General features: G+C 42.2%; 2 protein-coding genes across 2 annotated transcripts in view; both read left to right on the forward strand.

The window, feature by feature from the left end:
- The window catches only part of opn4xa (opsin 4xa), a gene marked incomplete at both ends in the record, with an annotated part of 12,474 nt that extends 4,146 nt beyond the window's left edge, over positions 1–8,328 (forward strand). The window contains 10 exon segments of the mRNA XM_079735884.1: positions 3–136; positions 1,350–1,418; positions 1,421–1,455; positions 1,457–1,553; positions 2,016–2,187; positions 2,892–3,053; positions 4,229–4,336; positions 4,710–4,884; positions 6,470–6,625; positions 7,726–8,328. Coding sequence (XP_079592010.1) covers positions 3–136; positions 1,350–1,418; positions 1,421–1,455; positions 1,457–1,553; positions 2,016–2,187; positions 2,892–3,053; positions 4,229–4,336; positions 4,710–4,884; positions 6,470–6,625; positions 7,726–8,328 — 1,711 coding nt within the window.
- Positions 8,329–12,087: 3,759 nt separating this feature from the next.
- Positions 12,088–24,291, forward strand: part of pdlim5b (PDZ and LIM domain 5b) — a 41,982-nt gene continuing 29,778 nt past the window's right edge. The window contains exons 1-2 of the mRNA XM_079735044.1: positions 12,088–12,182; positions 16,416–16,521. Of these exons, the coding sequence (XP_079591170.1) occupies positions 16,423–16,521 (99 nt within the window). The 5' untranslated portion in view covers positions 12,088–12,182; positions 16,416–16,422. The remainder of the gene's footprint in view (positions 12,183–16,415; positions 16,522–24,291) is intronic.

The raw sequence follows: 24,291 nt of genomic DNA on the forward strand, positions 1-24,291 counted from the left end.
AGTAACAAGAAGCTCCGCACTCCTCCCAACTATTTCATCATGAACTTGGCGGTTAGTGACTTCCTGATGGCCATCACGCAGTCACCCATCTTCTTCATCAACTCTCTCTTCAAAGAGTGGATTTTTGGCGAGACAGGTAATGTCAACGATCATTTTAGTAGTTATATTATATTAAAAAAAAAATTACTTGCAATGTTACTTACATTTGTCCTCAGAAGAATAGTATTCATTCATCAAACTAAACTGTTCTAAGTCTGCATCTATGAATGGATTTTTACAGCAGCCATAAATACATGAAGGAAAGCCCCACATTTCGTCAAAACAAACATTAAATCACATTGCAGCATATCACCATGTTGACATATTTTGCAGAAACCTCATTAATTGCATTACGTCAGACAAAATTTTGAAGTGTGCGAGTCGAAGCATTTGATTAGCCGTGTGTCACATAGGAAATAATAGCATGCTAACATGTTGTACTGCCGCAGCCTCATTAGGGAAATGAGACTACGAAAAATATTTCCTAATCATGTAATCATACTGAGATGAAGCTCCTCAACACATTTAACAACATTAAACAAATTAGCTAGTGGAGGACTACTCCACATCCTGCTCATCCCATCACTTTTCTGATTCCCCGTAAGCATTCCCCCCCGGACTCAAACAGATTGCCTTTTGTTTAAGGACTAAGTTCGCCCTCTGTAAGCAGGAGCAATTCCGCTTACGTGTTTAGAAAAAAATTGTGAACAGGCATGAAATTGTGAACAGGCGTGAGATTGTGCAGGGGGCGTGGTCAAACCTTATCAATCCCCACATATCACTCCCTCAAGCTAAGGTGGCCAGCACCCTAGAAAAACAACCACTCTGGAAAAGTGATTCGAGACTGAAACGACAGACTTCTTGGTATTTTAGAGAATCCCGAGGAATTTCCCCCCCTGTCACAACTTAAAAGGAGACATATTATACCACCAGCTGTGAGTGTGATTAGCCATTACAAAGCCGTTTTGAGAAATCTTCCTCTTCTGACATCACCTAGTGGGCATGTCCACCTAGATGTGTGCTGGATAGATCAGTCTACCAGCCTACCCAGTCGACTGCAGCAAGCATTCCTCATCTATATGTATACATCTAGGTGGACAGGCCCACTTTTGATGTCAGATTTTGAAAACGGATTGTAACGGCTAATCACACTCACACCTGGTGGTATAATATGTCACCTTTTTAAAAAATGTCCAGAATAAACACAAACCATTTTCAACAACACCTCAGGCCATAACAGAGAATGTTTTTTTGAGCTGGGGGCGGGGTGTTTACTTTAATCCTCACCCCTTTAACCTCTGTCTCCCCAGGCTGCAAGATGTATGCCTTCTGTGGGGCATTGTTCGGTATCACCTCAATGATCAACCTGCTGGCCATCTCCCTGACCGCTACATCGTCATCACCAAGCCCCTGCAGGTCCATCCGCTGGATCTCGGGCCGGCGCACCATGGTGGTGATCCTGCTGGTCTGGCTCTACTCGCTGGCCTGGAGCCTGGCGCCCCTGCTGGGATGGAGTGAGTGACCACCGTCCTTGGAAGCAGTTCCCCGACGATGAGTCATTAAGCAGACACTTGGGTTTTTATTGGCTCATTCTTTTACACATGAATATTTAGAAATATATTTTTATTGTATTTTATTGTATTTATATTTCACATAAATAACGTGGGAAAAACTGATTCGAAAATCCATCAAACATATTATATATATTATAATATTATATTGTTATATTATATACCACCAGGTATGAGTGTGATTAGCCGTTACAAGCCGTTGCTAATCACACTCACAACTGCTGGTATAATATATCAACTTTAATGGTCATGAAAACTTTGAAAACTGGCCACCCAAAAAACTAATCACGAAAAATTAAGCCATTAAAAAATACATTGAAGTTGACTTTACTAGGTTAAAGTTTGAGGGATTTGGTTCTTAGTTAAAGGTCCTTCTCCTCCTCTTCCTCCTCTCCCCCTCTCCAGGCTCCTACATCCCAGAGGGTCTGATGACATCATGCACATGGGATTACGTGACGTCCACCCCGGCCAATAAGAGCTACACATTGATGCTGTGCTGCTTCGTGTTCTTCATCCCTCTGGGTATAATATCCTACTGCTATCTGTGCATGTTCCTGGCTATACGCAGTGCCGGCAGGTAATTCAAGACTTATGAGAATGTGACAAAGATTTGGTACCACTTTTTAATAACCATAGTGTTAATACATGTCCCCAGTAGCAATCGCAATGTGTAAGATTGAGCCCATAGATGGTTGACTTTCAGAAATTGATTAAAAATACTCAGTGTTCTGTCCACTCTGAATGGTAGTGCAACTGTGTGACACGAACTAGTGTAGCTGGGCTGGCTGGAGGGCATGAACGGGAGGGGTTTAGCCAGTGTCGAAAGTGTCAGAAATTATTGTGAACAAAGAGAGCTATGGCAGTGCCAGCTTTCTATATTTGTAGAATACATCAGTAAAAGGATTTAATTTGGTTGATAACATTGAAATTGCTGTTAATCAGTTCATTTTAAGCAATGAGCTAGTTGAAATCTTAAACATTGCAACTTTAACCAATACATTTTAAATGCCTACACAAATCATGAATGGCATTTAATTGCAGTTAAGCATTATTATCAACACATTGTAACTTGTTTGTGAATTATAAACTTTATTGGACTTGTGAATTTTTGTGAATCCTTATTTTATTTTTAACCATCATCCAATTATCTTGATAATTAATAACTGAATCGTGACCTGCTTTTTAATGAGTATTAACGGAGGAATAATGCTCTAGGGACGTCCACAGTGATGGGGCCTCTCTCCCACCCATGTCCTGTGTTTGCTTCATGTGTCCTGGTAGGGAAATCGAGAGGCTGGGCACACAGGTGAGGAAGTCCACGCTGGTGCAGCAGCAGACCATCAGGACCGAGTGGAAACTGACCAAAGTGGCCTTTGTTGTCATCATCGTTTATGTCCTCTCATGGTCGCCGTACGCGTGCGTCACACTCATCGCCTGGGCAGGGTAAATAAATACACATCAACAGTAAATATTATATAAGCAATGTAATGTTGTTGATCAGTGATCATTTCTTTGCTCATCCCTCTTCACTGACAGCTCTATACCTTTTTGTAAAATGAAGGAGTTCAGTGAGTAATATGTAGGTGGATATTATGGTTAAGTGTGGGAAGTGTATTATATAAATGATGCATACATCGAAAAGAGTTAGCAATTCAATGTATGCTAACTCTATATATATTGTTTATTATTTGCCTTTAGTTGTTGATAAAGCCCAAGGACTTTCAATGCACACTAATCAGTCGTAGAGGTGTTCCTGAGTAGATGCAGATCAGCTTGTATCGGCAAAAGCAAGCGAAACACTGAAAAGATTTCAAATGCAACATCAAACACCAAAATTGTATTTAAGGGTGAGACTGTAGGAGTTTGAAGTAATATTAGAATTCTTAGCATTATTCCGAGCCAAACAAAAGCTCAATAGCAACAATACAGGCTAAAGTGTGATCAGCTGTGGCTCTGATTCCCAAGTTAAGTGGGTGGATGGAGGTGGGATAATCAGCCATGGGGTTTCAGCGGAGCCTCATGCAACACCTTCTGGGTCAGTGGTCCGATGTAAACAGGCTGCAGTGGCAGGGAATGTCACAGCAGGACAAGCCCAAGAGCAAGACCAAGAGCTGGAAAATTAGACGCAGACGAAGACTTCAGAGTTCAGTAGGCACAGACGTACCCGCACACAAACACACACATGTTCCTGTAACTGGAAGAAGTGTGTGTGTGTGTGTGTGTGTGTGTGTGTGTGTGTGTGTGTGTGTGTGTGTGTGTGTGTGTGTGTGTGTGTGTGTGTGTGTGTGTGTGTGTGTGTAGGTCATGAAAGGGGAAGGAGGATTGGTGTTGGTGACAAGGGCAGATTTGAGAGGTAGTAAGACAGAGAGAGAAAGAGAGAGAGGGAGGAGCGAGGTAATGAATAGCTTTAGCTACTGTGTTGAGTAGACTGATCTGATGAAGTCCTATTTTGAAACATACCTTTATTTTATTTGTATTTCTATACTAACCCCAGCGTCGGTGTCGAATGATGACGCACGTCGTGTTTTCTCCTGACATCGGATCGGTGTCTTGTTTACTTCCTCATTCACTGCTTCAGCACCACTCTGTTGATCCGTACCACCCTCCGCCCCTTCCAGGTACGGGAACCACCTCAGTCCCTACTCCAAAGCGGTGCCGGCTGTCATCGCCAAAGCCTCCGCCATCTACAACCCCTTCATCTACGCCATCATCCACTCTAAATACAGGTTTAACAATCACTCCTATCCTGACTTACTATTTTAACAGCTATCAACTCGCGGGCGATAAACATACTTTTTATACCTTATTATCGGGCGGCAGTAGCTCAGGAGGTAGAGCAGGTCGGCTGGCAACCGCAGGGTTAGTAGTTTGATCCCCGGCTCCTCCTAGCTGAGTGTCGAGGTGTCCCTGAGCAAGGCACCCAACCCTAACTGCTCCCGGCGAGCTGGCTGTCGCCTTGCACGGCTGACACCGCGACTGTATCTGAATGTTTGAATGTTAGGCAATATCGTAAAGCGCTTTGGATAAAAGCGCTACAGAGATGCAGTCAATTTACCATTTTATTATTTCTCTTTTGTTTTCCCTCACTTCGTACAACAGAGACACGCTAGCCGAGCACGTGCCCTGCCTGTATTTCCTACGACAGCCGCCCAGGAAGGTGTCCATGTCCCAGGCCCAAAGTGAGTGCTCCTTCCGGGACTCCATGGTGAGCAGACAGTCCTCGGCCTCCAGGACCAAGTTCCACAGGGTCTCCTCCACGTCTACCGCCGACACCGTGAGTGTGGGATTGGTAGTTTTCTTTTCTTTACTTACAAAAGGGCTGGAAAAGATATGGAGAAAATGAAACATTTATAAGTAAGATACTTTCCAGGTGCTGTTGTTCCAGATCGATCGGTTAGGTTGAGTGAATAGTCTGTGTGTGGCTCGACTACACAGGGCGCAACTGCTGTATCTTGTCCTCAGATGAGGGTGTAAGATTTGACTCCAGAAATACAAAGCAGATGTGCATTCCAAAACATTGATATTACATTTTCTTACAGAAGCAAATATATCATACAATCTTATCCATATAGAAATATGCGGGACAAAGAAGAGCAGGCCAGCTTTTGGTGTATGTATACAAATTTGTTATTGCATTCCAGAAATGTATTGAAGGAGATGGAAATGCCTCAAGGTCCAATGTGTTCCACTGACAACTTTTTCTCTGCCCAACCCCTCCTCCCCTGATGACTAAAAATGCTTTCACACCGCCGCGCGGCAACTCGCTGCCTCCATTCATTTCAATGAGGGAAGGGCGGCAGAGGGGAGGCGGTTACAAAAGTGGCTGAAAACCAGGAAGTGGTTGCCGCCCACGTGAACGCGCACAGATTTTGCCCTACCGCTCAGCTTTCCCCGTGTTGAAACCTTCGGCGGCAGCAGCCCGGCGGCAGCAGCAGCAGCAGCAGCAGCTGCTTTTGAAAACGCCTGGCCCTTCACACCGCCGCGCTGAACCCTCCGGCAGCGAGGCAGTTATAAGGGCGGTTGCCGCGCGGCAGTGTGCAATCACCATTACCCGTTTGGTAGCATGGCTCGGCCCAAGGGCGTAGGAACCGGGGGGGACGGAGGGGACGCGTCCCCTCCAATATTGGAGACAGTCGCATTTGTCCCACCTAAAAATTATACCGGGGGGAGAAAAATATTTTATTTTATTTTGAAAGCGCAACACAGCGTCTTGTCACCGCTTCTTATTCTAAAAAACTGGATGATTGAGCGTGCAATTAAAGAATTGATTTGATATTTATCAGTTCATAACTGCCATTCAAAATGTGTTTTCCTTTACATCTACAAATGTATCTTTTTAGTAGTATAAAATATATTTGTGAATTTTTTCAGTGTAGTTAATTTATGACATATTTCTGTTCAAACCATTAACGGATCTGTCCGGTTTCCGATATGTGTCCCCCCCAATGTTAAACTCATTCCTACGCCCCTGGCTCGGCCAATGAATCTCTTTTGAAAGAGGACAGGGCTTATTTATGCCCGGCATAAGTAGTACAATTCCAGTTGATACCATTTGTTTGCTTGCTTCCATGGTTGCAGCACGCAGTGTTTGTGTGCACATTTTGTTTAATACATGGCAACCGGGGTGTTCAGAGAATAGTCAATCATAACAAACGGGCCATAACAAAAACATAAGCGTCCGAACGGAAATTTCAAAAGAAAACATAGATGGCTGTGCCCTTGTTGTCGGAGAAGCCAGTATTTCCGTTTATTTTAGTTTCCTTAACCTCTGATGACAGATCATGGTCCTTGTATGGTTTAGTATAGTACATTTGGTCCATATAGCTCCTTTTTTACACATAACGCTTTGTGTACCGTAGCAGGTATGGAGCGATGTGGAGCTGGACCCCGTGAATCACGAAGGCCAGTCCCTTAGGAATAGTCATTCCCTGGGGGTCGTGGGCCGGAGCAAGGAGCACAGGGGACCCCCAGGCCAGCAGAGCAGACAGACGCGGAGCAGTGACACCCTGGAGCAGGTAAAGTAGGAGCTGTGCCACTTTGCAAATACTATTTAGTCCGTTCAGGAGTTACGCTTTTATCCAAGGGAAAAATATTCATAACGTCAAAACTAGGCTATACGTACAGCATAGCATAAATTTGACATGTATATAGAGTCACACTAGATGTATGTATAAGGTTAAAGGATGAATTCAGATAAAATTCAGCCACTGCTAGTCAACAGATAGATTGCCTTGTTGCCTCGTTACACACTATATAAGATAATTATACTTAAACTACTATATGTATACCATGTAGCGTTTATTTTATTGGCATTATAATCACATCCATTCTCGCTATATTCATATAAATTCTCGTTATAATAGGATCAGTATCTGACAATTGACGATCCACTTGAAATTCTATGAAGAAATTACATATTGACGGTATGACACTATATCCCTATTCTCCCATCCATTTTGAATTTAATCAACCATTCAATAGATTAATTTTCGTTGCTTTGAGGAGGTCTGGTGCAAAATCTTAAACCCCGGCCAAAACACAGTGGAAGGGAGTGAGAGGGAGCCATAGAGAGAGACACTGATGTACAGCGGAGTAACCGCAATTATATTTAAATTATTGTTTAAGTATACCATGTAGCCTTTATTTTCTTGGCATTATAATTACATCCTTTCTCATTATAGCCATATAAATTCTCGCCCGCCCATCTTGAATTTAATAGACCATTCAATATAGTATCATTTTTTTTTGCTTCGAGGAGGTCTGGTGCAAAAATCTTAAACATATGTGCTTAAGAAGGCCTCTCTGTATATAATAAATATATAAATAAATATATATATACTATCTGCGCACACCCCTTCTTAAGTCTTTCTCTCTTTCGCTCTCTTTCTCTTTTCGTTTAGTCCAGCACGAAAATAGTATGAGATCGTTCGTTACATTTCCTTCTGTTTAGCACAAAACCGTCTGAGAAGTGTTCTCTGAGACACAATAGATCTTTGTCGTGAGCACGAGCACGAAATCTCGTGATACCGGTTCGGTAGTGTACATGATGGTGCCGTTGTGTTCACTTCATATTTCTCTCTCTACATTCAGAACGTGTTTGCGTCTTCCCCCGTAGGCGACAGTCGCGGATCGGCGAACTCCACTGACCGCCGTCAGATGTGACCGCAGCGTCCTCCCACAACCCACCGATCCACCTTACAAAACGGCCGCCGCCGCACCACACCAAGCCACCACCGGGGACAATGTCAGCCCAGAGCACTGGAACGAACACCCTAATAACAATAATAAGAATTACAATAACCGTCATAACGGTAATAATAATAATGAGGAGCGTGAGTATTCGGGGAAAAGGGGCCGACGTCGTCAGAACCATCAACACCACATCAACAGCAAAAACAGCAGCAGCAACTGCAAAAAACCCTGTGAGAAAGACACGTTTTCGAAAGAGCCGGTGCCGTGCGACGCCACGAATGACGTGCGTTTCTCTCTTCGGTCGGCGCGCAAGAATCCGCACGCCACGGGGAATCCCTTCCGCTACATGCCAGAGGAGCACATCGCCTGCCAGGAAAGGCTAAGCACAGACGGGAGCCAGCAGGGAGAGCCACTGCCGGACTCGAAGAGTTTAAACTGTCCCAGCGATGTGCTGGTATCCGCTCAGAGGTGCTCCTTTCCCCATAAAATGAGCAGTAACCTAGATGAACGCTTCATGGCTTTATAGTTATGAACCTGTGTGTTTGTCTTGTGTGATCAAGAAGTGTTTGTAGTAACATAGTTTATTTTTCTCCCCTCGTCGTCGATGGCTTTACTTATAACTTCTAACGACCGAGTTTGACAACTAAACTAACAAAGATTTAAAATGAGGTATACCTGTCATCACTTGGCTATGTGCAGTTGTGTAAACGACTGATATTATTATGGACACATAATTATGATGGTACTATGGTGACATCATGGACATGTTTGGGTAAAGCAGAGGATGTATATTGATATTTTGGGTATTATATAATGACCTCTAAAGGAAAGCCAAATATTTATATATATAAAAGATATAGGTTACACCTTTAGCCAAACACACACACAAACACACACACACACAGACACACACACACACACACACACACACACACACACACACACACACACACACACACACACACACATAGGGTCGGTGCGCTCAGGAAAAAATTACTCAAGTATTTTTTGAAAACTACCCTCAACACACTAGATTAGATTAAACTTGTCGCTTCCCACTTCCACATCTACAGCCCTCCTGCAAAAGGATCATAACATAATCACATGTCACGTCTGCTGAATATTTCAAGGGATCTCGGGGGAGACCTTCTCACTCACAGTGTGAAACACTCTTTTTCCTTCATCGAAACTCTCCAGTCCTTCTTTGAACTTTCGCTTTGAGCTCTGGACCACATACAACAGGATCTCTTTGACTTCCCCTTCTTGTGAGAGGGAGAAGAGAGGGAACTCTTTGATTTTGTTGAAGCAGGATCTCTCGACTTCAATGGGTCCTGTACTCCCCTAAGGGCCCGCCTCGGAGGAGCTTTACACAGCAGGACTGCTCATAGGCTCTCCTAGTCACCAATTAACCCTATAGTGATCTTTGATATTTACGGCTCTCCCATGGATCCACAGAGAGCACTCGGTCGACATGCACAATACTACGCTGTGGATAACCCATTGGTTTGCCGTTTACCATTGACTTTTCCACTGGCAATCGACGCGCTATTGACTGATATAATGGATAAGGTACATTATGATGCAGTTGGGTTGGGAATGTCAACGTATACTGTGCAAACAACTAAATATTACCATACCATATTCATCCCTAAATGACCCCATTAAGGGGCAAGCCCCTCCCCCTCCAATTGCAAAGGTGTTGTAAGGCATTTGACCACATAAGAAAGCAGTTAGGTGACACAACACTAGAAAGTTTCCATTCTCAACTTGTATTATATCATAACCACTGCTAGATTAATGAAAGACAATTTCAACCCAAACAAAATAAGAAGCATGCACCCACAAAGGTTATTTTCATTACTGTACACATGCACATCAATAGCGATCTTTATCGCGTCATTTGAATTACTCAAACTATATATCATGTAAAACCTGACACTCCACTGATTCCATAAGGTCTAGCATATCACTCTGTGATTTAAACTTAAAATAAAATCAAGAACAAACTTTTTCTACTTACAACCAAAGATCATCTTTTACATGTGTTTTTTTTGTCATCAAGTTGGGTTTGATCGTATAAAACCACCTTAAAAGAATAACCTAGGATCCATGCACCATTTTGCAACTAAACACGTTGTTCCAAATATTCAGGAGCTAAAAGAGGGTTTCAGGGGGAATAGGTAAATTGCCTTCATTCAGAATCATAACACATGCTTTTCATCGTCATCTGGTGGCCATATGGTACAATTGTGATCGTTTGGCTTTTATTCTATTCACCAAGACCTTTCAATAGAGGGTTGAAACGTCAAAATCATAAAATTGGTTCCCAAGATATCCAACTCTTTGTGTCTCAACAAATGTATATTTTTTCCATTGGATTGATTGCTTTTATTTTGAGATTTCACCTTAACCTACCTCTACTAAAACATCTCTATCTTTGCTCTACTTCACTTTATTGACAGCAAATATCAACCCAGGTTCTCGTGAGATGTTTTTCTATGGCTCTATAGGGCCACCAACAGATAATGCACTAGGTGGAAAAAAAAAGAAGAAAAAAAAGAGATTATGCACTAGGTGGTGTTCATTTTAAAACATGCCATTTATTTCAGGCATAAATAAAATCCTCCACTTATACTGTGTTCTAGCTTTATTCACTCTTACCAAGTAGTATCCACAATGATCATTTCACTTGCACAACCGTCTCAAAAGTGTTCACCTTGGGTATGCTCTTTTCAGAGAAAACCTCAGAACCTCTTCATCACAAAGGCCTTGTGATGAAGAGGTGAAGATATTTGACCTTTTAGCATACTTGAATGGCAGCGATGAAAGTGCCTCTCTGTCATGTTGCCTCTTCATTTAAACAGCATGCATCCAGACACTTGATCGAGACATGAGCCTCAATGTTATACGCAAAAATGACAGATACCAACAACCGATAAGAAACAATGATGGCCCCAACCACCTGGGGCCCCATCAGGGCTGAAGTCCATACAAGCATCTCTAATAAGATTGAAAACAAAAACAACAATGTGCCATTTAATTCCACTGTCCCAGGGTGATTTCAATGCATTCCTCGCAACAAAGTTGGTAGCCACTGTTTGAAATTTGTGTATCATTTTAGATTTCCGCATATAGATGAGCCAATAGCCATAGACAGCTCTGTCAATGCTTTTATAGCCAACAGCTATGTCTTGAAGTAATGTTCGTCTAAACATAGATGAGGAGGACCCCCTTTTTTATTTAACATATGCCATTGCATCACTGCTGCTGCTGTGCTCTGGTCTAGAATTGACTGTCTGCCAGCCCACATAGCAACCTAATTCTCTACCCATCAATAATCAGCTTCAATGCAATTACTGACCCAAATCGTTACATCTCAGAGCAGCTCACTGCCTCTACCCACACTGCAGAGCTGCCACTCCTGAGGGTCAAGCCCTTTGAAGATTAGGAAGAGAGACAGAAAGAATGAGAGAAATAAGGAAACACCAATTTATATATATATATATATTTACACGGACGTGCTGTACTTGATGAATTTTCTATAATGGCCACTAGAGGGTAGTATTGTATTCTACCTTGCGGGCACACATTTTACAATTTAAATATTTGCCACTGAGACCCGAAGAGACCGAGCCATTCGGTATAAAATGTGTCATGAATATACAAAATCCAAATTATTATTTTTGTTATCCACATTGTTTGCTAAATGATTTTTCGACTTCTGCGCGAGTCAAGACCACGTAACACAAGTGTAATTTTTAAAAACTTCTATTCACATTTCCACCGCGACGTTAGATTATTTTGATGAACTAGGGTGTTTTTCACAATATATTGCATTTTTACCCTCGGATCTGTGAGATTGGTTGGAATAAAACAATTTCAACGAAAACATCAACAAATTAAGTTGTTTTTTGTTGCTTAAAGGAAACAACCTGATTAGTATTATACTACATCCTACTGAATCCTCACAACCTAAATATAAAAGTGGATTTAAAAAAATCGAACTTCACACGGGGCAGAGCCTGCACTGCAACAGTCTACTTGCGTTCATACAATCTCTATCTAGACGCAAACTTTATCCAGGTACCCTTTAACAAACGTTGAGCTCATTACATGTATTTGGCATCCTATCTGTATGTTTAAAACGATTGCTAAGAACCGTTGCAAACAAGTCATTTCCCAGACTGTGGGCTGCTATACCTTGTTCAGCAACGCTGAACCACTGCTGTTGAAACCCTCCTACTGGCGGCCAGATGGGCCAGCTTTATATACGCGGAAGTCCCAGTTCCGTTTGGTTTAGTCGGTTCTAAAGCTCGAGGTACGACGGTTGTACACGCGCCTCGCTATCTCCTCACCAGCCCAGGCTTCACTCTATAAAAGGTGAGACAGTCCATATTTTGGGACTTTGCTTTGCTCACACACTAAGTTTATTTGTCTGCTCTAAAAATAACTTTTTTGCAGTTGAAAGTTTGTGCGTTGTTTTGACTGGAGTTAAGTGAAACGGTGCAAGTGCCGTGGGATGCAATGTTTTATTTGATTAATAATTAACTGTTTGTAACCTTAATACCCTCCAATCGAGGTGGTTAGAAAAACGTATGTGTTTGGAAAAACTAATACTTTTAATAGGATATAAACAGTTGAAAAGTGTCAGAAGGGAGTTTTGGCACACCCACTCAGACAATCAACGACATCCATGCATACACTGTGGTGGGCGGTGGTTTGAACGACATCCCACAACGGTATGGAACTATATGGAGACTACCTTTTCTAAAGTTAATAGCTGGCATCACTTCAATGAAACAAAAAACGATGGGTTTATTAATATTTGAAGACGAAAAGTATAGTCCATATTTTAATACTAGACTATTGGTACAGCACGACCACTGCCCTTTACTTAAAAAAAGTGTACTTTGGAACTCTGTATCAAACATTCGTCAAATCTTTGATATATGCCAGCAACTAGGATATCTTAGCTTTTATGCTGCAAAACATGCATTTTATTTCATACAGTGATAATAAGCATCATATACGGCGTTATTTAGTGTAATAGACATAGACACAAACAGGTCCACCGATGTGCGCTTGTACTGCTGAACTGTGGTGAAAAACAATACACCTGTTGCACCTGTAGGCCACTCTACACCCGTGGGAACATGAGTGGGTGTGTCTAACGGTTCTTGTTGCGTTTGATGGGCTATTTAGACATAGAGCAAATTAGGAATTGTTACAAACATACCTAGGCTTAATAGAAGTTTGACACTCCCTCTCTTTTTATAGACAAATATAACCACTTAGTGGTTGTTGATCAATGTTGGACTTAAATAGGAATGCCAAATGAATTCCTCTGTTTTGTGTTATTTTTTGGGGGGCTAATCTATAGGGCGACTAATGGGTTGCTTCTCTTCAACAGGAAAACAGGCACTGGGGGCATTGATTTTAAACACAAAGGTCTTCGCAGAAAGACCTTCTTGTTCTTTCCTTTCGCCCCCTGCAAAAACATTGTGTTTAGCATGGTGTGAACTGACTTCGTATACGGCAATTTGCAATAGCATTTGGACCGGAATTGATTAAAAGGTGATTCTGCTTTTCGTGGCAGGTAATCAATAGTTCTATAGAATGTATTTTAATTTAATACATGTTTTTCTAGGCATTACTTGTATATCTTTAACACTGTCTGGTAAGTTTCTATAGTGAAACATGCTGGGAATGAAGTCGACACAACCATTGGTTACACCACTTATCTTTGTGTTTGTGTTTTGCACCTTTTATATATAAAAAAAATATACATATTTTTCCAAGTGCTCATTTGGATTGCGATGTAAATCTGTAGTTTAGGCCACTGTAAGTCTTTGTAACACATTCTTAGGTCACTCTCTAAAAGCTAGCGTAAGTGATAGTAGACTGAGTTGTAATGCAATTATACATTTGCATTACATTTATATTGAGTCCTTAAGCAGACTCTTTTATCCAAAACGATTTAACAGGCGAAACAACCAAGCTTTATAAAAGCTAACTGGGCATAGTGCCAAGTAGCGATAGGTTGACAATAACAGATTAAAATTCACGCAGTCATTCATGTTGTCCGTGCTCTGTTAAACAACTCGGGCATCTATGACTTTGCCCCCATATCAGCTACCGTATATCCATGTGTGTGACCTCTACTGTTATTACATCATTCACCTCTTTTGGATTCAAAAGCCTGCTCTACCACAGAGAGGGTATGACATCATATCGCCTGACAGTCATAACATCTTAAGACCAGCGGGGGCATGCAGACTGCTTTCAACACCTATACACAAGGACACACACATGCATGTGCCTGTCTATGTATGTTGGCGTGCATTTGCCTGTGGGTGTGTGTGTGTGTGATGTGTGTGTGTGTAAAGTATATGGGTGGGTGTGTGTGTGTGTGCGTGTGTGTGTCTCTGCGTTGTGTGTGTGTGTGTGTGTTTTTTCATGTGGCTGTATTGGTCTGTGTTCTAGTGATATGTGACCACTGACCTGTGTGTGTGTGTGTGTGTGTGTGTGTGTGCGTGTGCGTGTGCGTGTGTGTGTGTGTCTAATATAAGTGTCCAGGTGACAAGCTACAGCAGGTGTTGCTATGTCCCCGAGGGCTCTTTGGCAAGTCACGGTTGAGTTTTGTGAAAGCTACACGACTTACTGCACTGAGATGCCAAGACTCTGGCAGCTGAGCCGGCCATTACTCATAACACACTCACTAGGAAACAGACTTTTTTTACACTGTCTACCACACATTCAACAAGCGTGTCACTGTGGGTTTTAACAGTGGGCACTTTATGGGATGGTCTGAATTCTCGATTTGTTTTAAGGTAGAAATGGGGGAAGCAGCCGTTAATATTCTATTTCATAGCATTGCAGCAACGCTTTCAAGTGAGACTTGAAAGATCTGTCTGGGAGAATTCCTCTGCAATATTCTCATTTCTATTTGTGCAAGGCAATTTAATGAGCAGTAGAGTGAGTTTAAATGAAAGGACCAAATGTTTGCATTATTACGCCTACTGTAAGGTGCAAATTCATGAGATCACTCAACACATCTTTATGTTATTTTGTTAATGGAAGATCTGAATAAAGGTTTGAAACAAATTCCCACTCCTTTAAAATGAAAGGAAAATAAAATATAGAATTGCTTCTGGGTCTTTGCAAAATTAAACTAAATATGTATAAGGCTGAACAAAATATCCCGCTGACCTTATTTTCTACGACATAAACCTACTTTTCCAGTCTCGACTTCCGATTTAACCCAATTGGTGTCTCTCCGGTCCTGACTCACAATAACCTACTTGTTCTACTTCCTGTCCACAAAGAGGGCCGTAAACAACTGAAATGTGAAAGCATTTAAAAAATATTTTACACTATCTTACACCTCACTGATTGTTCAATTTGGAAATCTTGTGTTTGAAAATGAACCCATTATTATGTCAACGTAGTTGTCACTAACAGCTAGTACCATGGTGCATATGATACTATCTATTTACGCTAGTGCTAACCAAGGGGATGCTAAAACATCCCGTAAGCTCAAAAAGTGGTGTTGCTTAGTTTTCATCCCTTTATACTGAAAGCAGTGTGTTCGCAGGCTGTTGGGTGCTGAGTCCTAACAAGTCGGCAGAAATTCAGGGTGTGTCTCAAGTTCTGCTCGGCCGTCTTCAAGCCAAATGGCGGCGGGGTTTCTACCAGCTAGCTAACATCTTCACGACAGGTCTTTGCGAGAATGCCAATGCTTCCAAGGTCACACACACACACACACACACACACACACACACACACACACACAATGGACACAAGATGGAGAGACAACTATTTATGAATGATTAATGAAACGAGATGGGTTCATCTCAAGGGATTATTCCTAATAAAGAAATTGTAACAATACATTTTTTTGAACAGTATTGAAGGCCACTAGTCAATAATAGATAAAAACAGATAAAGTTTGACAAATAGCATAAAATTCTTGATTGAATTCTCTGCCAACACATCTGACACATCAAATAGTTAAGCTGGCTCATCCTTGCTCTGTTTTTGAAAAGGGTTGAATATTTTACATTTAATATTCATTTAACATTGCTTAAAGTAATTCAACAAAACTGGTTCAATGCATGAAATCAAACAAGGTCAAAGCTATATTCTATATTGAGGACTCTAATCATATTTCAAATGTAACATTGTCATGTTAACAAGCTGCCCTTTGGTGCTGTCTGTGAACTCTGACTGTTCTCTAACTCCTCTGTCTTAGAAGTTGAACAAAAGGTTACACAACTCAACACCTGGTCATGCATCAAGCTTGTCCCTCACTCACCTTCTATGACTCAGACAGACCCTGGCTGGAATTCCCTTCTGTGTGTGTGTGTGTGTGTGTGTGTGTGTGTGTGTGTGTGTGTGTGTGTGTGTGCCTGTGTGTTTGTGCGTAAATGCATGTCTCGCTATCCATAACCATCTGTCTGACCGTCTGTCTGTCCTGTCTGCTGGATGGATCACCTGAAGGTTGCTTGACTTTAGCCCTAACCTTTTGAAGAAAGGGTGCGGCACCTCGAGGTACTCTATCGGAGATCTGCTGGTACGGAGGAATGAATCATTTCTGGTTTGTGTCTTCAACAGGAGAATCATGAGCAAGAGCTACAGTGTCTCCCTGGCGGGGCCCGCCCCCTGGGGCTTCAGACTGCAGGGGGGGAAGGACTTCTGTCTCCCCTTGACTATCTCACGGGTGAGTCTCACACTCAAGCACACACAAACACAAACACACACACACACACACACACACACAGATTTCCTTCACACGCACACAAACACACACAAACATACACGTGCGCACACACGCGCACCCACGCACACACACACACACAGGCGCACAGTCAGCACAACATGTCGTGAAAGATCTTTTGACTCGGTAACGCTCACCCCATGCCATCTACTTCTACCGTGATGTGTAAGGCACAAGGGCATCATGTGACACATAGTAGTGGGGTTCTCTGTCCGTGACTGTGCTGAAGTGGGGATGTTGTGTAACCGATGTTGTATAAGGCCATGAAGCCATGCTTAAAGCTCTTGATCTGGGACCCCTGGACTGTGTCTCCTCCACATTCCATGTCTATAAGTAACAGTCCATCGCTGTTGTGGACGGTGGCCACTGTTATTTTGGTTTGACAGAGGAAACATGTTGCTAAGTGTGCTGGATTAGGAACTCTCAGGTCCTAGAATGGGAGGCTGGGAGGCTCTCTCTCTCTGTCTCTCTGTCTCTCTGTCTCTCTCTCTCTCTCTCTGTCTCTGTCTCTGTCTCTCTCTCTCTCTGTCTCTCTCTCTCTCTCTCTGTCTCTCTCTGTCTCTCTGTCTCTCTCTCGCTGTCCCTCCCTCACTTTCTCTCTCTCTGTCTCCTTAACTGGCCTCTTGGTCAGGGCTCCACAGGGAACCTGTCTGTAAATCTGCCTGGGCTAAATGTTTGGGCTCGGACCAGATCTATTCTCTTGGGCATTGAAAGAGACGGCTGGGACTTCTCAGGATTAATTAAATCTTCCCTCCACCCCATTTGTTATGTTTCGAGTCATAAAAGAATGTAACCATGGTATTAAAATGTGGACAGATCTTCATATTGATTCTGATTCAGAGGTGATTCTAGATGGTTATTTTATTAATCCTGCTTCTTATTAACCAGTTATTACCCTAACTTGACTTTACGATCAACTAGGAGAGTATAACAACTGACTTGTTATCTGTGTTAAAGACTAAACCATGTCATTGTGAAGGAAAACATCTAACAACCAGCACCAGTGGTTTGAGAGGGAGAGGGAGGGAGAGAGAGAGAGAGAGAGAGAGAGAGAGAGAGAGAGAGAGAGAGAGAGAGAGAGAGAGAGAGAGAGAGAGAGAGAGAGAGAGAGAGAGAGAGAGAGAGAGAGAGAGAGAGAGAGAGAGAGAGAGAGAGGATACACCATGTGTACTACTTCATTCCTCAACAGCACTATACAGTGTGGTTGGAACACAGTCCCCAGAGGTGGGGACTCAGACGCGGTGCTGGTGGCCCACCCAGGAGAACAGCGCAGCAGCACACCAACCTGTGGAACCACGCGCCTGTGGAAGGCTTTGTCTGCTGCAGTTTTTGGCCACACAAACACGTCCCATATGTAAACGCTGCGTGCGTGCCAGTAGCTATGTATGCGGAGAGATGGTTTTATTTGCAGTGCCTGAGTGGTTTTCCACGAGTCAATTCTGCAGATAGGTATGGCCCTGGGATGTGATGAAGACTCGATGACAGAATTTAATACCTTTTCTTTTGTATTTTCATAACAGTCAATTCATTAAAAAGTCCAAAGGGATTGAGCTCAGCCTCTCTCAATCGAAAGCCAAGACTTAATCCAGACAGACTTGGACCAAACAGGCATTCAAATTCACCGTTCAAGGATAGGAAAGCAGGAGAAGTAACTCATGAATTTCAAACACAATGTTGTTTGACACCGTTCCTCAGTTAGCCTATTATACACGGTTGTCTTTCCTTCTTAGCGAGTGTATGTGTGCTGAGATAGGCGCTATCCATCCGAGTTTATAGGTGTCTGGTGATGTGGCCAGCCTGTGGTTTCTCCCACCCGTGTGTGTCTGAGTGCCACTGGTTCTTTTTATAGTGTTTACAGGCCCATGAACCACTGAGCGCTCAGGCTTTTAAAGGGACGTTTTGGATGGGGGGGGGGGCGCTCTGCAGGGGCTACTAAACACGTGCCTCCGTTTACTCTGCAGTTCGCTAGGTTTAAAAGCACCTTTTCGGTTTTTATTTATACATTTGTAGTGCCGTGAACTCGATCTATCTTTCTTGGCGTTGTGAATATTTCTTATGCCCATGGTTGTTTTTTATTTGTTCTAGAGTAATTTTTGTCCATGAGAGGTTGGTTTGTGTCAGTAGATCGGGGTATGAGGGACTTACTATCATTATTGTGGCAGTGCACTAGGAATAGAAATGTCTAAAATGAGACTTCACCAGAATTAGAGAATCATCGTTGCAGTATGCCTATGAATCAGGCATTCCAATGCAACTGTAACGATTAAGGTTCTTCTTGCTATGGACAGCTATTCAAACTAAGCTTAAACCTTCGCTAGCTGTAGGGATGTCATATTTGCAATTCAACAGCAGGGCTTGCATGACACATTTAAAATTCTGAATAAATGCACAGATGTCTTGAAAGACACCATGAAAATCAAATTAGATTTATTATGTGAACATGTTTTTTTCCATAGTCACATTATCTTTGAACAAGGTAGGCCATGTGCAGACAATTGGTTTTCCTTTCATTCAAACCTAATCAGCATCCTTAGCGGCTGAAAATCTGTTATGACATTGGGCTTAACGTTTCAATCTCGTTTTCTCTCCCTCTCATATAAGCCTGCCCTTGGCCCACATCTGGCTACCATGTTTTGGCACTTTGGCATGAGCTGATGAAATCCTGGAGGATGAACTGACATTCCTCCGCCTTATGCTAATTAGACGGTTTTACTTGAATACATAAGCAAGTAATAATGCTATCTAGGTTGAAAAGGGAATCCCACTATCCAATTTTTATTCTGAAATCAGGAACTCATTTGTCGGTTTCCCCATCTTGAACCGAAAGGATTCCGTTGCACTAAAAGTTGAACAAGACGCAACGTGTGTTTTATGGGCGATCTTGTTGACGCCAACGCATACCCCTTTTTATATACTTTCAATCATGCGCGACTGAAAAAAAGATTCCTGCCTCACTTTGGCGGTGTAAGCCCCTAAGCTGCAACATGTTTTCTGAGCTGTGAGACGAACAGCGCTGGAGAGAGAGAGGCAGTCGGCGGCCGTCAAAGAGTTACACCATCATCAAATTAGCTTACAGTGGTTGAAGTCCATCAGCGCCAACTCCATGAAAAAGATGTGTTCTGTCATTTTTGACAGGTCATGTGTGTGCGTCCCTGTGTGTATGTGTTTGTGTGTGTGTGTGTGTGTGCTATAATGGGTAGACTCTTGGTCATACAGGCGTTAAGAGACTTCCACGTACACTGGCTAGTGCTCGATTGAGTCATCAGTCAAGGAGGCTGATGGCTATAGGGGCCTTTGCCTCATCTTCTCAGCCAGAGCACCCGCCTCACCTAGAGCCTTTTTACACTCTGTCGAGTTCATCTGTTATGGAGTCAATGTGAAGATATGACTGTTGAATAACACATGGCCAGAGAACTAAAGTGGCGCGTGTGGGTGTGTATGGGTATGTGTATGTGTATGTGTGTGTATGACTGATAATTCATGAAGTATTTAGTCCTTTTAACAATCAATCCTATTAAGCACCTGCAAAATCATGAGACCAGATGTTTGTTGACGCATGCATGGACTACGGGGGTGAAACAGTAAAAATAACTGTTAACAATGCTCCTTTGCTTGGGGCTGTTGGCTCGCAGTACCTCAGTACAGCTGTGGTTGGTTGTAAGTCCTTCTGTAGGCTACTTTTGACCTGACTTTTGACTTTGACTTTGACTGGAGACAAGAACATATCAGAGAAGCAAAGAGATTAGAGGGAGGATTTCGTAGCTTGTCTGTCATTTCTGCATGCGAGGGCATGATAGTTGTGATTTTGTAACAACCCTGATGAGCACAAGAACATACGTCGGAGCTAACACCCTGAATCACATGGGAACAGACAGGGACATGCTCCGGGTATGACAGTAATGTGACATGACTGCTATTTAAATATTCCCTGAAGCCCTACTCCAGAAAATCCTTACTATAATATTTTTTTATTCTTTGAACATTGAATCAACTGGAGGATATACAAAACATGATTTATACAGGCTTCTTAAATCCATAGATGATATTATCATGTTTAATTTACTGTATCTAATATTATTTTGAGCGCTGTTTTCTGTTTGCCATCTCCCAAAACCTGTACTTTTTTTGTTTTTCCCTGTCATTTGTTTCTTTAATTTTCTCCTCTTTTCACCTCTTGGCCCAACACTTTATACTGTTTGTTTTGTTAGAGACATGATACCTTAGCTCAGGATTACACAAACCAATTTTAGCTTCATGTTTGCAGTTGGGGATTGGGTAAGGTTCACTCAGTTCCCTCCACAATATATTGTAAATATGTTGACCATATGCAGTACTATTTACTGTATATTACTGTAGTATGTTCAACTGGTTAATACGGTTGAACATACTACATAGGATTTGTTACATCTGGTCATTCTATTTCATTTTTTTCCAATTAATTTCACAAGTGCATCCTCTTTAATGCATGCATTTTCTCTAAGGCATACACTCAAGTATACGTATGTATCAAGATGAACTCCAGAGCATTCGTACAGGTCCTTGGCTGACGAAGATGCCAGACATTGGTATTTAACATGGGCCTGTGGCTGTGGACTTCTCTCAGCACTGTTACACAACCAAGAGCCTTCAACAAGGTACCAGGCCACGTGGACATGTAGTAGGACAAACTATACTTCACGCGCATACTATGTTTTTTAATGGAATACCCCTGTGGGACACCATGCTGGATAAAATGGTCATAAATTAAGCCGAGATCCACAAAAGAAGACATTTTACATGGGGTGACTGTCTGAAGATTTGCTAAAATACGAGGTGTTCTTTTACGATTTTGATACTTCTGCGAACTGCAAAAGTACATGATTGCCAACGGCCTAACCTAACACCAAAGGTCCTTATTGTATTTTATCAGAGCTACCTACTTTACCACACACAGGGATGCATCCATAAAGCATATTACATATTGCCTTCTTAAAAGTACTGTAGAGCCGTGCAGTAAACAACATCCATTATTCGCCAAACATCTGCTGTGTTAATGATCAATGTGATTGATTTAAGTTCATTTTTCCCAACAGCCAACTGTTGTTGCTGTGTTTGTACTATAAAGCGAGCCTTCACCCAGGCTGTAGTTATGGATACAGCTCTGGGTTCTGCCAGAGTCGCGGTTAAAAAACTCCCTGTGGCATTGGGAGGAAAACCAATAAGACCCATAGCTTATGGCCCGCCGCGTTGGCCAAACAATGAATTCCAATATGGAAAACCTATTGGACGGGAATACCGATGCTTCTCTTTTTTTTTTTTTGTCATACCACATCTCTTGTGTTAAGATCTCCCCGGGGGATTTTACACAGACAGTAAAACCAAACTGTAGTGAACACCAGCTCGTGGCGCCCGTCCATGAATTCTTCCCCCCCATTTACACATTATTTTCATATTGAACCAATACAACCCCTCTCTCCCCCCCCCCCCAGTCTCTCCCTGCTTCCCCCAGACCTGCGGCCGTGTCATGTGGGTTTACCGGCTGCATGTCGGCTGGGCTAACCGCCGCTCCTCCGTATTAAATGGATGCGTTTCATCTTCAAGAGAAAACATATAAAAAGGGGAAGAGATCGGGTTAAAGGGCCCGTATTTTAATCACCTTTGCGGTGGATTAATAGTTCGAAGCCACTTCAAAATAGATCTGTGACATCACAAGTGGGCGTGTTCCTATCGTTTCCGATACACCTAATTGGATCCCGTAAAATTCCAGAAGACATTTTCACTGGCTGAAATTTATAGGTAAACGTTTCCAATTAGATAATCCTAGTTCCATTCAGATCACCTCACCCACCTCTGCTTACTCAGCATCCCTTTGTTTCTTTGATGCCCCTGGAACCCCTGAGGCTGGGTGAATTGCCTTTCATTTCAAAGCTGCATCTGAACGGAATACATGCTGGATTCAGTTAGATGTATCTATCCTTATTTTCTACTCATTAAGTCCTCACTTTAACATACATGAACATCCTGTTCATGTATTGTTTTTGTTACACACACACACACACACACACACACACACACACACACACACACACACACACACACACACACACACACACACACACAATACATGACATGGATTTATGAGGATGACATGATTTATATATATATATATATATATATATATATATATATATATATATATATATATATATATATATATATATATATATATAAATATGGGAGGCCGTGGGAAAGGGTTGGAGTTTGGGTTTGAGAGCAGATTTGAGTAATGCATGTCTCATGTGTTTTTCATGTCTATTGTTGTGTGAGATGTTTGTGTTTGTGTGTCTTTTTCAAGGACCCCCTCAAATACAATATAGTTCATCTCGACGGGTTTAACCTTCAATGCATTACATTTGTTTAGCTACTACAGTCGGTCCAATACCTTTTGATCAACTCTTTACAGTTTCGTTGTGAAGTTTGTTATCCACTGATCTATGTTGGTCAAACATCAAGTCGAAACACCTTAGAGACAGGGCACCTGGTAGTTAACTTGTGAGAAGGACAGAGAACAACACAGAAAATCCTTTAGCTTGTGTATATTTGAAACACAAATGGCCATGTTTGAAAAAAAAAAAAAGAAAATTTGAAGAACATTCCAGTTCTCTATGTTGTCCTGGATATGATCAAAGATGGCATGTGGGTTTTATTTCAAATAAAAAGTCATTTTTGAGTACGCAGCAGATCCCAGGGTATACTGGTGTCAGTATCCACAAGACAGCTGCTTCCAATTGATAGTGGCATGGCGGAGGTATAAAGAATATCCATAGTTCTAATAAACCTGTAGGTTCTGATTCATGTCCTCATGGCCGTACATTTCTGTTCTTAGAGAAGATCACGTTTTGGATCCAACCATTCCCAAGAGAGGAGAGGAGAGATACATAAAACTGAGCCACATATGTGAAAGACAATATCAACATGGCAACATGAAAATGAGATGTCAACCCTTTATTTCACAAATCCAATGCAAACGTGTAACATAAAATGCATGGTACCTTGCTAGTCACACTATATATTTCTTTAGTGATTGTTACGCAAGCGAAAAGTGCTGTAAATGTAGACTAATACAACCTAGTTTTAGTTAGTTATTATAGTAATCATAACCTGTGATCGTTCTTTAAAACTGTAGCGTTGTGCAGTACCCACCTCATTTAAGGATGAAGGTGTGGCAGACATTTTTTAAGAGTCTTTTATGCATAATAATTATACTTAGAATAAGAAGGTAGATCGCCCTAAACTCCAACCAAATACCAACACATGTCGCAGTGTAATTGACCCCAGAGGTGTGAGCTAACTAGCCAACATGCAGTCATCACAGTAAGGCGTCAGTGCTGCTTCAGGCCGTGGCTGATGTTTTGGTGAGAGCGAACCATCACAATAAAACAACTCCATGACGACCAACCATGTGCACATCCCGAAACCCGACGTGTGATGTTTGCCTTAAAGAAACATCGCGTCTTCCGACTTTGTTCTCTTCCGATGTTCCTCCTCCCCTTGTCTGATGCCCTTCCCCCCCCCCCCCCTCCCCTGTTAATACCTAGCCCTCGGTCTCAGGTCTAGACTGCTGGAACAGCTAATGGAAGGTGGCGCAGGTAAACACAATGTATAAAAGCACACAGTCGGGGTTAACACACCTGCTGCTGCGGTGTGTGTTTTCCAGGGACATTTCCTCTGCTG

This window comes from Pollachius pollachius (assembly GCF_949987615.1).
Source record: "Pollachius pollachius genome assembly, chromosome: 4".
NCBI classification, from domain to species: domain Eukaryota; kingdom Metazoa; phylum Chordata; class Actinopteri; order Gadiformes; family Gadidae; genus Pollachius; species Pollachius pollachius.